This window comes from Apodemus sylvaticus, chromosome 14 (genome assembly GCF_947179515.1).
Source record: "Apodemus sylvaticus chromosome 14, mApoSyl1.1, whole genome shotgun sequence".
Lineage (NCBI taxonomy): Eukaryota > Metazoa > Chordata > Mammalia > Rodentia > Muridae > Apodemus > Apodemus sylvaticus.
In genome coordinates this window covers 64,058,007-64,076,150 of record NC_067485.1, presented here as the reverse complement: position 1 = coordinate 64,076,150, position 18,144 = coordinate 64,058,007, and the positions used below count along the sequence as shown (strand labels likewise).

General features: G+C 40.8%; 1 protein-coding gene across 2 annotated transcripts in view; it reads right to left on the bottom strand.

Annotated features, from left to right (window-relative positions):
- The window catches only part of Nebl (nebulette), a 360,004-nt gene that overhangs the window by 92,779 nt on the left and 249,081 nt on the right, over positions 1-18,144 (bottom strand). The window contains exons 6-8 of one of the 2 annotated variants that reach the window (XM_052156989.1): positions 13,919-14,023; positions 11,932-12,042; positions 5,466-5,576 (exon numbers count right to left, since the gene is read on the bottom strand). The exons of the other annotated variant lie outside the window; for it this stretch is intronic. Coding sequence (XP_052012949.1) covers positions 5,466-5,576; positions 11,932-12,042; positions 13,919-14,023 — 327 coding nt within the window. The remainder of the gene's footprint in view (positions 1-5,465; positions 5,577-11,931; positions 12,043-13,918; positions 14,024-18,144) is intronic. 2 annotated transcript variants of the gene reach the window in all.

The following is an 18,144-nucleotide window of genomic DNA, read 5'->3' as shown; positions in this document are numbered from 1 at the left end:
TCTCTCTCTCTCTCTCTCTCTCTCTCTCTCTCTCTCTCTCTCTCTCTCTTTCTCTCTCTCTCTCCATTCTTCTCTTTGCACATGGTCATGGCCAGCTCTCACCCCTCTATCTTTTCTTTTTCTCTTTACTTCTCTGTCTCTTTTTCTTTTTCTACTTCTCTATAATAAAGCTTTGAAACCACGGACTGCCCCTTCTTATCAAAACCCGCAGAGTAGGAGCATGGAACAGGCCTCGGCGTCTCCAGCCACCAGAAAGGACCAAGACTCCTCCGCCCAGCCAGGCTCCCTCTACAGGTACACATGACCCATGCCAGAATGGCCCCCTGGATTCTGGGCAAGGACCTTCTCCCCTAGCTGGGCACCTCCCTCCATAGGTACATGGCCACGTGCCATCCCTACACAGGTACGCGGGCCCCACCAGCCCGCTTTCCCTACAGCTTGGGTCCCCTCGTTTTTTCTGTATTTGTAGGTAACTCAAACTGACTTATAGAGTAGGATTGCTTATTTGTAAGCACTGCAGACTAAATTCAGGACCTCCTGCATACCAGCAAGCACCACTAGCTAAACCACAGCCTCCAGAAAGCCCCTCTTGGCTCTCAGTCAAATACTGTTTTCTATGACAGGATATAACTGCTTTGAGTATAAATAAAAGTATGGCTACACAACAAACAGAAAAAAATATGTTCAAGTTCCTAATAGAATAAACCCCAGAGTTCCATCTAGAACAGTCTCTCACTACCGTTAGGTTATTAGACAGTTCATAAACATTTTCTTTTTCACTACTCAGTCTTGTCAGACCACAGCCTTCTGCAGAGACAGAGAAGTCATTCTAATGTCTCTTTCTGAGAGATGAGCCAAATACTACTACTGTTGATGCTAACTCCTGAAATGCTTTATTATCAGTCCCATGGGGAACCTCAGAAAGCCATAATCATTGTCCTAGTATCATTTTGCTGAATTGTCTACAAGCATTTTTACTTTCTGAAGAGATCAGAAACTTAACTGCTGATAAGCTTTTATTAATCTTAAAGAAGTTCACATGTATCTGGATGGTCTTTTCCTCACACTCTGCTCCACACCTTGTCTCTGTATCTCCTTCTGCAGATATTTTGTTCCCCCCTTCTAAGAAGGACCAGAGACTGCCCCACCTAGGGATCTATCCCATCTACAAAACCCAGACACTATTGTGGATGCCCACAAGTGCTTGCTAACCAGAGCTTGATATAGCTGTCACCTGGGAGGCTCTGCTAGTGTATGACAAATACAGAGGGGGACACTCACAGGCAGCCATTGAACTGAGCACAGGGTCCCCAATGGAGGTGCTAGAGAAAGGACCCAAGGAGCTGAAGGGGTTTTCAGCGCCATAGGAGGAACAATGATATGAGCTACCCAGTACCCCCAGAGCTCCCAGGGACTAAACCATCTTCCAAAGAGTACACATGGAGTTACCCATGGCTCCAGACACATAGGCAGCAGAGGATGGCCTTGTTGGACATCAAAGGGAGGAGAGGCTCCTGGTCCTGGGAAGGCTCAATACCACAGTGTAGGGTAATACCAGGATAGGGAAGTGGGAGTGGGTAGAATGGGGAACAGGGAGAGGGGAAATGGGTTATGGTATTTTCGGGGAGGGGGAACCAGGAAAGGGAACAACATTTGAAATGTAAATAAAGAATTTATCTAGTAATTTTTTAAAAAAAATAAGTGCATATGTCATGCTTAGAAGAAGAGAAAACATCAAGTCTGAACACTCTTTAATGCACATTGAACTGATCAGCAATACAATCTTCAGAAAGCTGACCATCCCAGTCATACCACAACCTATAAAACTGAAAATGGCTACTTGAGAGGCACTTGGCTTACGGTAGAACAACTGGCTAGTTTCTGTCAATATAAGGTTGGTGAGAAGCAATAACAGAACTGGGGTTTTCATTACAAGCATATATTTTGGGGGAAATCACTGGTAAAAAATACCTCCAGTTTCTCTAATTACATTAGGAAAATGTGCCAGGGTCACATCCCTTAAAATATGAAAGTATTTAGATAGGACAGTTGAATCATTTTTTGATGACAGTAGCAACAAGATACTTTTAGGGACTTTTTTGAATTTGCCTTTTCAACCTGATAGCATTTGTATTTATTTCATAGTGATCTGACCCTTTGAACAATTGAACTTTTTATTAGTCCTAGTTAATTGTCATGTCACCCTAAACTCTCAAAGCTGGAGGAAGGCCAGATAGTCCTACTATTTCATGGATCTCTTTAAAGATATAGTCTCATTCAAAACTTGAGTGAACCCTTAGCGTAAGGACCACTGCTTGCCTCCCCGCTTCAGAGATCTGAAAGCGTATTCTGCGTAAGTAACTCATTCACGGTTATCCATGCCACTTGGCAAAGCAAGCATTTTCACCAGTGTCTAAAGCCAAACTCCTCTTCTGCTGTGAGCACAGTGGATACCATGGCAAGAGCTGTGGCTTTTCCTCTCCTGTGACCACTCACTAAATTTTCAGTTATACAAGAGGTTACGGCCACCTACCCCCACCCAAATCCTACTGTTTTCCTTAAAGCTTCTAGTTATTTGAAGGTGAAGATTTTGCTGGACTGCCAGAGTCTTTTGTTTATCCATAAATATTTAGGAAGAAAAGCTGAAAAAAAAGTAATCAGTTTCTTTGGATCACGGAAGAACATCCTAAGAAGAGGTAGGGTCAGAAAAGAAGCAGCAACAGGGGCTCCAGAGTAAAATTCCCAGTCTCTCAGCCAACACATCATAGAAAGATGACTTGTCATGTGTGGATACACAAAAAGGTAGTAAGTTAGCTTTCACTGTTTATAGAATAATCTGATTCACTTTGTTAATTTTTATTATTACCATGGTGTGTGTGTGTGTGTGTGTGTGTGTGTATGCCCCCCAGTGCACTTATACCATAGCATGCATAGAGATCAGACACAAGTTCTCTCCTTTCCACCACATGGGTGCCAGAGATCTAACTCAAGTCAATAAGTTTGACAAATGCCTTTACCCATAATGCAATCTCCCTAGCCCCCAGCATCTATTCTATATCGAGTCACTTACGTCCAAACAGAGAAGTGACATTCTCCATTGCAAAAGAGCAGTGCTGCTAAATTCTACTAGAAAATTCTGTATCACAGTTCTTTGGGCTGAGGTTTCCTGGGAGATAATATTTTATGTTCTATGACTGAGGCGGAAAGTGTACGTCCTAGCTTTCCCTCTCCGTGTGGCTTCCGGGGCCTGCGTTAAATTTCATGCTGTGAGGACAGCAAATGTATTATTCTATGAGGCTTGACTCGGGACGAATATAAACTACCTCAAGGTGGAATACAAATATCATTTTCACTTTAAATCTGAGTAAATAGTCTTAAACAGTTTCTAAATCCTATTATATGTACAAACTTTGCAGGTAAAGGTTGTGCTGAGTCGGCGGAGGACTGTAAGTAAACACATCCTTCTCCCATAAGTACACAGACTGAATGGAGGAGAAAAAGGTTTTCTGCTCTAGTTCCTCAATCCTGCAATCACAGATCTGTTAAAGGAAAGGGGAGTTTAGATGATACACCTGGGTCTTAGGATGAGGAAGTTCAGTATCTGAGGCTTGGCGAGCGATGGCGATTGACAGGGATTCTGTGGAGCTATGAACGGCAGCCTCAACCCAAGCACACCAGCCCACTGTGTAAGTCCCAGCCTCCCATTCAAGTTCAAGGTTTCTTCAGTGTCAAACTGTGGGAGCTCCAAGATCTGAGTTTTTTTTTTTTTCCTGCAGAGCACCTGAATTCAGATAACCACTTATATCACTCCACACTTTTAATTCTCCTGTAAAACCTCGACTAATCGTCAGTGGTTTTTCAAGGGAGGCAGTGGGGTAATAGAAAAAGGAGAATTAAGAGTTTGATTCCTTTGGTCTGGTTTCGTCTGTCTATAAAATGGGACATGATACCACATTGTTTTAAGAACTGGAAATGACCAGTCTTGGCACAGTGCCTGGTATGCGGCTGAGCTGGGTAAGTGGTAGTTATAAACATTATAGCCTCCTCTATAAGCAAACAATACGTGCAAGGCTTGCCCTTAAAATAGCAGCCTGCTGACAATTTCAGACACTTAGCTTCTTCAGCTCCCACCAGCACTAAGGCATCCATGAGAATGCTTTGGTGGTGGCATGCCTGGGTCATAATGTCACTCTGATTTTAACTTAAAATGGACCTCATGCAAATTAATGTCCCCTAACTATGTACAGAAACTTTGCACAGAAACTGCTATAGTGTTTTAGTCTGAAGCATCCCCCACAGACCCTGTTTTGAATGCTTGGTGACCAGTCTGGGCATGACTTTGAAGACTATGAAGCTTTTGGGGAATGGGGTCTGGCCAACAGAGGTAGTTGGGTTGGGGCAGGAGTTTGAATGGTATAACTTCCCTGGATCCAGTCGAGATCTGTCTGCTTTCTAGTTTGAGACCATGTAGACACTTAGGCCTTCCACTGCTGTCACCATGGATACAGCCACTCCAGAATCATGATTTCCCTTCCAACATGACTGCAGTTTCTCTAAAACCATGAGCCAAACAACTCTTTACTCCCAAAAGTGATGAGACAGACACCTAAAACATAAGTACTTCATAATCCTAGGCCCTGGATGCAGTCAGTACAACAAACCGTTTACTTTGAAATAAAAGTTTGTGGTTTTCTGAAGACCTCACTGAGAGGGCCATGTGGTAGGGCAGATTCTGTGGGACTTGACACAAAAGCATCAGGAGTGTTTCTGAGAAGGGGCAGGGAACAGGTTCTAGGACAGCATGAATCAGTACTGACCCTAATGCATCAAGAACCTATCCAACAGCTCAGAGATTTTCAGGCTCCCAGAAAATTCACAACTCTGCTATAGTTACAGGAGAGATTATGCTTCTAAGCCATGATGATTGGTAAATTTGATAAAAAAAGCATGGAAAACCAGGGAAGGAATGTGTTTAATCTGCTTCTTTCCCCAGCTCCTGCTTCTAAGCCATTAGGGACCTGCTTCGGTAGTTCATATCTATTGGGTCTTGCATGTAATGATTTGAACCAGATAAGCATTCCAAAAGAAACTGCAGTAGGGAACACCAAAACAAGAGTTTGTAATTCCTCTGGGGCCACTGATGGAAGCCGACCATTCTTCCAGTGGCCCTGCCATTCTGGAATAGAGACTGTGAACTTCCCCATAATGTCAAGGAAGTTCAGTAAATGCTGATAACCAAACTGGTCATAGTATTCACACTTGTCTGAATTCAAAGCAAATTTCACAATGCCTGAAATGTCTCACACTGTAAAGGTGTTTAACAAGGATTTACTGACAGTCACCATAATAATTCAAATAGAAACATTAACTCCTTGTGAACAGGGGGCTGTAATAGTTTAATCTCAACCAAATAATCCCAAATATGTTATTTTTTCCAGAAAATTGTGAAGATTGAACTTGCTTACATTACTCTGGTGCCTGTTGACCTCCATGGCGTGTCTGACCTCCGGTGGCTCCTTCATGTGGGCGTAGTCGGAGCAGCCTTTCTCGGCCTCGTGCTTCTGCTTGTAGGCAACCTTTAAATGCACACAGGGATTAGAACCACTTAGAGCTATGTTAACTCTCTGCTTTAAATTCCTCTGTTTTTCTGGCTGACAGTTAAATTTGCCTGAGAGTCTATAACAAGATAACACCCATAACACTTGCTGTAGTTTAGATTCATAACTCCAAACTTGCAGTTTATCTCCTGCAGAAAAAAAAAAGCCCTCGTACAAAAGATTAAAAACTTCAATTATATTCATCTGTCTTCAATCTTGACTGCAGTTTGGGGAAACCTCAGCAACTGAGAGCTTGCAGAGTTACAAATATCCAAGGTTTAAATTTTAGGGGTGTAACTGACCAAGTGAAGGGGAATTAAAAAATGTGTCAAAGTGAATTATTTACTTTTAAAGATATATTTTAATTATTTTTAACTATGTGTACATTCATGTATCTGTGTGGATGCAAATGCCCCAGGAGGCCAGAGGCACTGGACACTCATGGAGCTGGAATCCCAGCTGGTTGTGGGCATTAGGACGAGAACGCTAGTCCTCTGACAAATCCATATTCACTCTTACCCTCTGAGCTATTTCTCCCATGCCGTGAATTATTTACTTTAAAAATGAAAGGCTCTGATTACATACAGGCACAAAGGATTGACTGGTATGATATGGTAGGTGATTTATCTTCATTAAATTTCCCAACTAGGAAGAATATTTAACATACAGCCACAGTTCTCAGCTGGGTCGAGCCTAGTGCTCCAGTAGGGATGACGTCATCCCAGTACTGTCCATTGCCACTATACTCAGCTTGCTCTGTGTGGGCTGGAGAGGGGATGTGATAAAGATGCCTCAAGGTATGACACAGGTAAACCTGACGATAATTGATGATCGTGGGATTAAAGAAGGTCACACGGGAAGTCTTCCCTTGCTTCCAGCCTCTATGGTCATCTTTGTTATTTCCTTCACTAGTTATCTCCTTCTTTTTTGTATAACCACCTCCTTGTATAAACACCATTGTCTATCTTCTCACACTGAAATATACAACTGTTCTGCTCCCCAACTGAATCCCACAATAGCATCTGGAAAAAAAAGTCAGCATCCATGACTACCTGACCAACAAATTAACAAATGAATACATGAACATAGGAGTGAATGGGATAGTAGTAACAGGAAGAAAGAAAAGAAAAAGCAATTTGAATATTTGCTAAGAGTAGAATTAGGACAAGCCTGTTAGTTGAACTCAATTAATTGCTTGATATAAGGAAATAAAAGCCAATAAAAATAAATACTAGGACAGCACTCAGCAAGAAGAAAAGAGTCTACTTTCAGTGAAAAGAATATAGTTAAACTTAAGGAAGAGTTTGTCACCAATATGAGTTCCTTGGAAGCTATTCTGATATCTTACACATCTTTTAATATCCTGTGCTTATCAGAGTAAATAACACAGAGTATCAATGTAATAAACTTTTAGTAAAAGAATGAATAAAAAAGTTTATTCAGCATTCTCACAAAGCTACATTCCTCATAGGAGTTTGTAAACAGAACTGGCTACCCACTTAACTTTGTTAACACAGCAGTCAACAGGATTAAAGTGGCAGGGCTCTTCTTTATAAACAGTCGTTGACTCTTACTGTTTTAATATGCTATCTAGTATAGCTCTTGATAGTTCCATGGCCTCTCTGGCTCTGCATTTAAGTTTTGTTGAACATTTCTCCTATTAAAAGAGCATTCAACCTGGGATACTGTGTACTCTAAACATCATGAGCTCTGTTAAAAGTTCCTCCTTTAATCAAACCCTCAGCTTGTGTCTCCAGAGCTGTGTGTTGTAGATGCAGGGAGAGACACTATCAGACAGGACAGAGACAAGCTTCACTGGCTTTGAGCTCCCACATTGTCCATGTGGACCAAAGAGCTGAACTTCTGCCCTTTCCAAGCTGCTCCCATGATGGATGCGATTGCCAATTGACCCATCTCTTTCCAAATGCACCTACAATGATCTGACTTCATTTCGGGAGAATTTGATAATTAAATCCCAGTTATAATCTTCCAACTGCCAGATGATAGTAACATATCTCTACGTGTCAATCCCCTTTTGCCAGCGGTGTGGGAATGTCTTATAATTGACATATTCAAGTCTGATTTAGTCCTATCTGGTCAGGTTCCAGGATCCAGTCCTGTATATCTGGTTGATTACCAAGAATCAAAGACCGCCATTCATATATTCCAGGTATAATCATCTTGCTATTATGTGTCCCTCAGTTTAATCCAAAAAGATAACATAATTATGAACATCTTTACATTTTCAGCATTTGCTTAAGCAAGAAATCTCCACGCAGGTTGAGAGTGTATTATCACAGTTACTTACATTTTATATTATGCCTCTGAGGAAATGGATAGTTTAATGAGTAGCCAAGTCTATAAAACCATGAAAACTTTTATGAGATCTGTTCTTTCCTCTTAAATGAAAAGAGCCAGCATGTGTCTATCTCTTCTTTTGATGAATGCTTGCTATATTTTGCATTTTAGGCTGAATTCCACATTTGTGACTTCATAAACATAACTAACACAGCCAACCATTTTGTGAGTTATCATAGAAATAGTGACTCATCCAGAAACAATTTGAAAAAGCACTCTTTCTTAAAGAGGATGCATAATTTGCTACTTTCAGCTTTGAAATAGTCATTTCATTTATAGCTTCTACTAAGCACTGCTTTAAAAACTGAGCTTGCATCAAGTTGGGAGCAGCTGAACTTTAATTTATCATAGCAATTTTCTTCCTTTAAATAGCTAGTGGAAATGATGTCGTGCTTATAAGTTTTCTGATAAATTTAATTTTTTAAGGATTTGTCGTTTTGTAATGTTTCCCTAACTTCAAACTATTTTCCTCACACTTAGAGAACGTTCAGAACAGCATGAAGCTGCACAGCCAACTCAGAGGGGACTGTCAATGATTTCAGACATTCTGTATAAACGTGTTTGTAGAGGGAAGATTTTTTGCATTTGTCTTTTAGTAGATTTTGAGTCTGGGTTCTGTGTAACTGAGGCTGACCTAGAACTTACTATGTTGCTGAGATGACCTTGAACTTACTATATTGCTAAAATTATCTTGAACTTTGATCCTCCTATTTTTCTCCCAAGTGCTAGGGATTACAGATAAATGCCTGGTTTCACTTCCAGTAGATGTTTGCAACACACACACACACATACACATACCACACATCTATGACCTCTGGTCACCAGTGATACAAACATCGAGCATACGTCTGCTCAGTTCCAGTGACAGTTACCTGAATCATTTCTGTGGTGCAGAAGCATTCATCCCTGTCCTGGAAAGAGCCAGGCAGGCAAGAATCCCATAGACTTAAGGCACACTCCACCCCATTCTTGGGTTCTTTAGGGTCTTTGTTTTTATATAACCCATAAATCTCCCACAAGCACTAGGACTCCCTTTTGCTCATTTCTTCCTCTCTATCACGCTCTAGAAGAATGTATAAACCTAGTTTAATTTCCCTTTCAAGTAGTTACCAGGTAGAAATAGTTACTTTAGTGATTGTGAGTTACAAACATGCACAAGAGCTATCAACATGGAAACTCGGTTTGACTTAAAGTGTGAGCCAACATATAAGACATTCTCAATGTGCTCCTTCTCTCAAATTCCTTATAGCAGATTCCAAATTAGAATACGCTGCTGCTTTTTTTTTTTATAAGACTAGGCATTTTGTTTTATTCATAGTACAGATAACAAAGTGACAGACTTGGGTTAAACATAAACAAGACTGTATACAACTTGATTTCAGAGAAGGGTCAGTTGAAGGATTAGGCAAAAGCGGGCTATAAAAGTAACCAGTGAGACACTTGCTATTCAAGTCTGAGGGCATCACAACTCTGTCCCTACACACCCATAGTTAAAATTTAATTATTACGCACAGACACTCACAGGCAATAATACATCTTTCTTCCCTTTTACTTCCAAGAAAATTCAGAGTCTCTATCTTAATAGCAATAATTGTAACAGATGCATACAAATCTAAAGAGACATGATTACAGTTGTGTCAGGTTTTGAAATGGACACATGAAAAATCAAAAATTCTCTCTTAGAGCAAGTTGGAAGTTAATCACAGGGGATGTGTTCATAACTTATAGTGCATACAAGAGTCACCTATGGTGTCTATCATAGGAGAACATGGTAATGATATCTGTGGTAACTTATTCTAACAAAAACATGGTCAACTCTAAAACTCTTATACTTAAGAAATTCTTAAAACTCAAGTATCCTGTCTTAGTTTGAGTTTCTATCACTGCTATAAAACACCATGATCAGAGAAACATCAGGAGGAAAAGGTTGGTCTGGCTTATACCTCTACAGCCCTGTTCATTATTGAAGGAACTCAGGATAGGAACTTAACCAGGGCAAGATCATGGAGGCTGATGCAGAGGTCAGGAGGGGGATGTTTCCTACTGTACTGCTTGCCAAAGCTTGTTCAGCCTGCTTTCTTATGGAAGCCAGGTTCACTAGCCTAGGGATGGCCTTACCCACAAAGAGCTGAACCTTCTTCCATCAATCACTAATTAAGAAAATGCCATATGGCCTTTCTTACAGCCCTCATCTATGGAAGAAATACCTCAACTGAGATTTCCTCCTCTCAAATAACTTTAGCTTGCGTGTTGACGTAAAACTATCCAGCACAAATCCCAAACTATCACCTCACCAAGAGCAACCCTAAGAATGCATTCTTTTTCTTTCTTGCATAATTGTTCCTTGTCTCACACCAAATTTTGTGCTGTAGTTAAGTGCTTTGTTAAGTAGCCTGTATCATCGACACATAGCTAAGTGACGAGATGTTGGCAGGGAAAGACGTAATCATCACAGTGAGCCATGCAGAAGCTCGTTATCAAATGGTTTTAGACTCATCTTGCACAGTTGAAAGAGATTAACTGCCAAGCTGAGGACACATTGGATTTATAATATTAAATTTATAATAATGAATAATGTTCTAAGAATGGTTCTACAATTAGTATTTTTCCAGAATAATCCATTTTGGGAATTATTTGAAACACAACACAGCCTTTACTTAAAAATACAGCACATGGCTTTGTAATGCCAGCACCTGGGAGACTGAAGTGGGAAGATTGTGAGTTGAAGTTCTGTCTAAGTATATCATGAGTGTGAAGCCAGACTGGGCTACATTTGAGGCTATCTCAAAACAAAGTTCTACAATATATTTTATAACAGAAATAAATTTGATTGATAAGAAAGCAAGTAGTAGAAATGTCCGGAAAGAAGAAAGGCAGCTCATGTTGAGGACTCGGATTTCAGAGGCAGATTATCTAGCTGTGCTTGTGTTCTGGATCTTGTTTTGACTGGATTTGTGACCTTGAAAAATCTACTTTCTCTCTCTATACTGTTTCTACAACCCTACAGTGGGAATAAGCTGTGGAGTTGTTGAGCTGATCAAATATACTTAAGTGAGAAGCACACGGTACAGCACCTGACCAGCAAGCACACGTTATAGCAGACCTACACTGCACACGGAGAGCATAAACTATGCAGAAGGAAACATCTCCTTAGAAAGGGAAGCCATATATCACCATGGAGTACTCCAAGTAGAGTGGAGAATGAGCTAGATGAGGCTCTTCCACAAAGAGCCAAATAACACAGAAAACACAGTACAGAACCGTGGCACCAGCCCACCAGCAGGAGCATCAACAGCGTCACCATGGTCATGATGACCATCAGATTGTGATATAAAGAAAACAATGAGGCAGAAAGCATCAAAATACTCTAGTTGGAAATTCTGTAGCTAGAACTTCAGGAGACGGAGGACATTCAGAATGCCTTACCTGTCAATCTTCCTCAAGGAAAAAAGAAGTCACGCCCCTACATTCTTGTTTTCATGATGATAGCACTTCAGCTTTTCTGCAACTTAGAATCACTGAAATAACTCCTTTCACCTGCTGGAGCCCCTGAAGAGTGGCTGTAGATTGCCTAATGGCAAACACATGCCACAGGACATGCAGAGGAAGCAGGGATCTGGGCATTTTTCCCACGTCAACCTCTCACCTGTTTTCCTGACTTTGTAAATTCTACTGAAATGTTCTTGGCTTTCTGGGTCATATATTGAATCAGAGACTCATTTGACAGTCGCTATCAAAAGTCCATCTATGAAAATTTCTGAATGATATTGTAATCATGTTTTTAATGAGCATTGAATGGGGGCATGGAGAAACAGACAGGTGACTGAAGGCTGCTTTCAATTTCCAACAGTTCACATTTGATAATTGGTAGTATAGACCAGTTGCTTCCAACTTCTGTTTAGTATATGATAGCCAAGATAAACAATACTCATAAAATAACAAATGCCTTCCATAAGGTTACACGTTTGAATCATACCTCACTCTGAAGCTGGGATACTTCTCTTGCAAAGACACTGTCAATGGTGGCGGGCATGTCCTTATACAGACAATTGGAAAGATCGGCTTTAATGGTACCTTTGTATTTTGCCTAAGAGGGGAGAAAAAGAAAAATAAGCAATTTTTTTGCTATCATGAATATAAAAGAAAGCTTGCTTTAGAAACATGATTGGTTTAAAACACCTGCAGGCTATTTAAATTTACATCAATAAATCTGATGGACATATACTGAAAGATAGAAATACATCCAGGGCATTGTGGGAAGAGCTTTACATACAATATGGAAAGACAGAGGACAGTCCCTGTTTCAATCTGTGCATTTCTGAAGTCTGAGTATTGAGGGTTTCATGTATTTGGCTAGTGAACAATGGTCTGAGAACAATGAGGTCTTCTGAGCCAGAAAATACACGTCATTAGAATTTACTGCCTAGCCCCTAAAGGCAGACAATAGTGATGACCAGACCCTGTGATGAGCAGACACCAGGAGCGCTGTGACGTGCCCTAACAGGAACCTAGACAATGGGGTACAATAAATATGTTCCAGGGTTCTCTGCAGAACTGTAGGGTGACCATAGTTCACAACAGCTTACTGTTCATTTTATGAAAAAAAAACAAAAAGGGGAACGAAAGGCTACAGATATGAACAAGGACAAGCAGAAAGAACCTGCTTCCTAGATTTGATCAGGACCTATCATGTGTGAGCTAACATCACGCTCAGCAGAGACCTATGGAAAACTTACATGTCTCAGAGGGAAAGTTGTTTTTAGAAGATAAAAAAAAAACATCTGACTACCTGTTCTTATTAGAACACACTGTATAAATGTTTGTCAGATTTGATCCTCTAAACTTGTATATTTAAATAAATAAATACATAATTACACAAATACATAAATAAATAAGAGGAGGAAGAAGATTATTTATTGAAGCCTTCTTGGCTTTCTTTGGACACAGTGGAAGGTGGAGGCTCATTTACTCTCTCTCTCTCTCTCTCTCTCTCTCTCTCTCTCTCTCTCTCTCTCTGTGTGTGTGTGTGTGTGTGTCCTCAGCCAGCACTAACTATGAACAAGCTCTGGTATTACTTGAACAGACAAACACTCAGTCACCATTTCCTCTTGGGAAAATTAGGTATCCCCACATCCCCTCACCCAGAGTTGATTTGGGTGTTGACTGATAGAGCATATCTTTCACGGGCCTTTGTCCGTATAGCCAAAGATTCTGATAACAGAAAATGGACTGATTTTTCTCAAAGTTGTACCACATATGATCCTGAGTGTATCATATTTATCTCTTTCCAACGCTACTTACAAAACACTAGAGGTCAGTCATTTACAATGCTGCTTTATTCATTTTCTTTTTCACGTTCATTCTCAGACTAATGCAAATCCTCGACATAGAGATTATGACCTGGCCCATCAGGATCCAGTGTGAACTTTGGCGCTAACTGCTTGCAGAGAAGCTATGTGGCTTCCTTCGCTCTGGCTTCCTAATCAGTGCCTCTCTCCAGCTAAGTCTCATCCCACTCCAAAAGAGCTAACTTAAAATTATTTCTCAAAGACGGCATGTTTGAAGGACTTTGCTGACAAAATTTACTTATTTCCAATAGGATATTCAGTTATCTACCTCTAAAATTCATCCATTAGGAAATGAATAACTTGAAACTTCTAAATTAACTAAGCTACCAGAACATTCTCCTACATGAGTAAAAATTCTTATTTTTTTAAGAGTAATTCTACATAAAGAAAGGATAACTACAGTCAAATGCACATATTCAATATAATAACAATATAGGCCAATGAAATACAGTAAACTCAGTTTATACATATTAACTTAGTTTGTAGTTGGATAATGTAGATATGACCAGTGTTTAGTGTTACTTTTTAAACTATTCTCTAACTTTAATGTACATTTTAATCTATATAAACCCAAGAAAGAAAGTCATGTTCCATTTGGAGCTTTCTAGACCTTACCTCAGAAATAAAAGCACCAATATTTTTTACATGGTTTAGCATAGGGGTATCAGTCACAAATGTACACTTGTCCTTAGACTTTTTATAGTCTTCTTTATAATGGATCTGAAAAAGGAAATAATTGACATAAGGAAAAAGAACCAACTCTGGAGGACTTTTTCTCAACAGCAACTTAAGCGGCTCCAGCCTAGTTGTTGAAGCGAAGACCCACAAGATGCCACTCGAAACAGGCCCAGGCTGCATATGCAATGCCACACTAAGAGGGAGAACACGACTGATACACAAGCGTCAGTCATCCTTAGGCCTCGATGCTGAGGGCCCAGGGACGCAGCTTGGGAGGTGAAGGTCCTTGCCCTACAAGCATGGGGATCTTCGTAAAAGCCAGAGTCGTTCCAGCACACCTACAAGGAGATGGAGGGTGAGGGGAGAATCCGCAGAACTCTCAGGGCTGGGCTGGGAGACCCTGTCTAAAAACGAGGGGGAATGACCTACAATCAAGGCTGTCCTCCAACCTCCACACATGAGCAGTGTCGCACACCTCTCCATGCTCGTGCACAAACACACATGCACACTCACATATCTTTCACATATTCTCTCTCTCTCACACACACACATAAACATGCACACACACATACATTTACATATTCTCTTTCTCATATACACATAAAAACATGCACACACACACATACACATATACACTTTCACACATACATATCATTTATATATTCTCTCTCACACACATATCTTTCATATATTCTCTCTTTCACACATACACACATGCATATATACACGTATATACATATCATTCACATATTGTCTCACTAACACACGAATGCATATACAAACATGCACACATATATTGTTCACATATTCTTTCTCTCCCTCTCACACACACATGCACACACATACACACACACACATACATACACACACACACACACACACACATTCATGCACACACAGGTCAAATCTGGGCCTATTTGTCACACAGTCTGTAGCTTGAGACAGCTGCAAACCTTGAGGTAGGAAACAAGATGTCCTCAGGAAAAAATGCAAAATATTGAGATGCAGAGGAAGAGGCTAGTGTATTACTTTTAGCAGCATTGCATTACAGACTGGATCAGAGAAGGGGGCTTAACCTGTGGCCAGAACAGGACTCTTACCAATTGATTCCCTCAAATCCAACTTCCCTAATTTATCAGCATCGAGCCTCCCTCCCACCTACCTCCCTCTGCCCAGAATCTTCCCAGAATGCTTTCCAGGTGGTACAGATAATTCCAGAACACCACTGTGCTTCGAGTAGGCGGATCTACCAGAAAACCTTCTGGGGGCTTTACTGAACATGCTCAGTTTTCTCAAATTCACTGGCAAAATGAATCACTAGCAAGCACTACTTGTAGAGAGGCCAGAATTATTCTCCTGTTGGGGGCAGATTCCACATGAAAAAGTAGCAGGAAAGATGGAGCAATGCCAACAGTGTCTTGCTGTCACGTTAGCTGCTGGACAATTTGAAAATTAGGTAGGGCTGACTTGAGAGAAGCTAAGAGGCCAGCAGTAAATTACTGAAATTTCTATCATTCTGTAATAAAGTCATGTTCATCTACACAAGACTATAAATACTTAAGCTGGAAAAATGTCCCAATTCACATGATAAATTATATGGTTTTCCTAATTATAATTTAAATGTGATGTTTACCTACACCTACTGCCCAGCTCTTGAGAGGGCATGATTAGTATTGATGTAATGGACTAACATTCCATAGAGATTCTCCCATATGCAAATCTGATCTACAGGGCCTAATCTGACCTCCCATGTAAACAGATACAAATACGGTAAGTAATTTCAAAATTCTATAGTCCACTGCTGTGCCTCATAGATATTAATGCCTAAAATTGCTTTATTCATGCAATCAACAGGAGAACATATTTATCTTATCTGAACACTAAATTACATTTTTTTCCTCTCAAAGATTAGCCATAATTTAAGGTTCCTGCAAATCTCTCTCCTCAGTCACTAGTAATTAAATCGTTAATGGCAGGATGATAAATACCCAGGCTATTTTGATCATAGGGGGAAAAAGTATCCCGGTTATATAATTAAGTGTGAGAAAAAATAGCCTATCATTAGGCTTAAGTTTGGCTCATTATTTTTATCTTCTGCCACCATCTTTCCCATCAGGACCACATTCTTCACTACAGTGGTATGTGCTTATGGCTAGAGGCCTCTGATAACGCCTGCCAGGGGTTAAACACTGAGGACAGGAGCGGGGGATAAGGGTGAAATATTTACTCCCTTTGTTCTGCAGGCAAATAGTTTAGCCTTGATTGCCAGGTTCAATGACCTTCTTTGATCTTTATTAAAAAGTGACTACATTTGCATCTTTAAATTTAAGATGAATTTTAAAATGTAAGGTTATTTGTCTATTGGTGTTCATCACAAATTTTAAAATATCTCTCTTCTCTCTCTCTCTCTCTCTCTCTCTCTCTCTCTCTCTCTCTCTCTCACACACACACACACACACACACCAGGATAGGTGCTAGGTTTCTAATGAATGTGTGTGTGTGTGTATGTGTGTGTGTGTGTGTGTGTGTGTGTGTATGGTTTCCAGTGAAGAGTTTGTATGCAATCCCTAGTAAATTTCACAATATACATAACAATAAGTAAGTGTAAGCTTTTACATAATTAGCTCTATTGCACAGTTGTAGGATTCCTATGCCAGTGTGACAGGAAATGGTAAATGAATGAAAACAACATCAGTCAACCATGTAAAGTTTCATTCAAATACAAATCGCCAAGTAGATGGCTATTCATGGCCTTGTCTACAAGTTCGAGTCTAAGACTGGCTCCATCTGTTGGTAAGATTCCCAGCCACACCCCTATCATTCCTAACACACAGACCCGAATGGAACTCAACCTTAACTCCTATAAAGCAGGCAGCACAGCCACACCACTTTCTTTGGCCACTGATAAGCCTGGGAGGGCAAAGGGACAGCCAAAGGTCCACTACAAGCTACTTAGTGTGCCGTTTCCAGCAGCAGGAGAAGCTTTGCACAGCCATGCTTTATCCTGTCCCTCCCCCTCTTCCCCCCCCCCCATCAGAGGAAGCAGCAGTAGTGATATCATGAGGAAACAACTCAGGATGTTGATGAAGGGAGGGAAGAAGAAAAGGAGCGAGGGAGATGAAAACACCTACCTCCGGCCTTCACATGTGGAGAGAAACTAATCCCCACAGCATTAAGTAAGCTCTTGCCTGTACTTTTATCTGTCTCACAGGAAACACACAACCCAACATATTTTTAAATTAAAGGCAACACCAAGGCAATGTCTCTGGGGTCATGGTCAATGAGATGCCCCAAACATTTACTTCATCCTTTGGCTTGCCCCACTAATCCCACCATGTCGACGCTAAAACTAGAGGGAAATTAGCTCACAGTTGCTTCCTGTTCCTCCCCACGGCGCTTTCGGTGAGGACAAGATTAGCTAATGGCTCAAAGTAGACGACAGATGTAGAAATGTCTGTGACTGTCTCTTCATACATGCAGGCTTATCTAGGAGGTCTTTGCACAAAGGAAATCACACCCGTCAAACTCAGTTACCCTTGAGAGAAAGAACTATAGTTAGATTCCAGCTTATGAACTAGCTGGTCATGTCCAAGGTCACACTCCCAGATTTGCTAACACAGTCTGGACTTTTCTGGAGGAGTAGCCACAGAATTTAATGTTTTCATCATTAGAAGGATCTGTCCACAGCAAACAATTTCATTTATCTGAAAGACCTGTCCCCACTCCTATGCAGGCAAATAGTTTTGAAATGAAATATCGAATCCGGGATGTTCTTCAGGGCAGGGATATGAGTTATACAGAGAAGTCTCCATGGTGTAGACAGCTCAAACACAAAGCAGAAACTAGACAGGAAAGACGTGGAAAAGGGAAGGGAGAAACAATGGAGAAAAGAAAGGAGACAAGAGGCAAGAAAGAAAATGCTTTACACCGATTCCCAGCTCGACCTAATGAATGGCATTCTCTCTGTAGAGTGTGCCACGCAGGGAAATCCCCCAGGACTGCCACCAAGCCAGTCTTAGCATTTCTACATAGCGTCTGGGAGGGGCCTGGACACAGCAGCATCTCCAGGGCTTCCAAGGCTTCTGATGACCCTGACTCTGAGGTAAATGGCAGGCTCAAAAGGATACACCTCAGATACTCTCAAGGGGTGAGGGAAGAAGGCA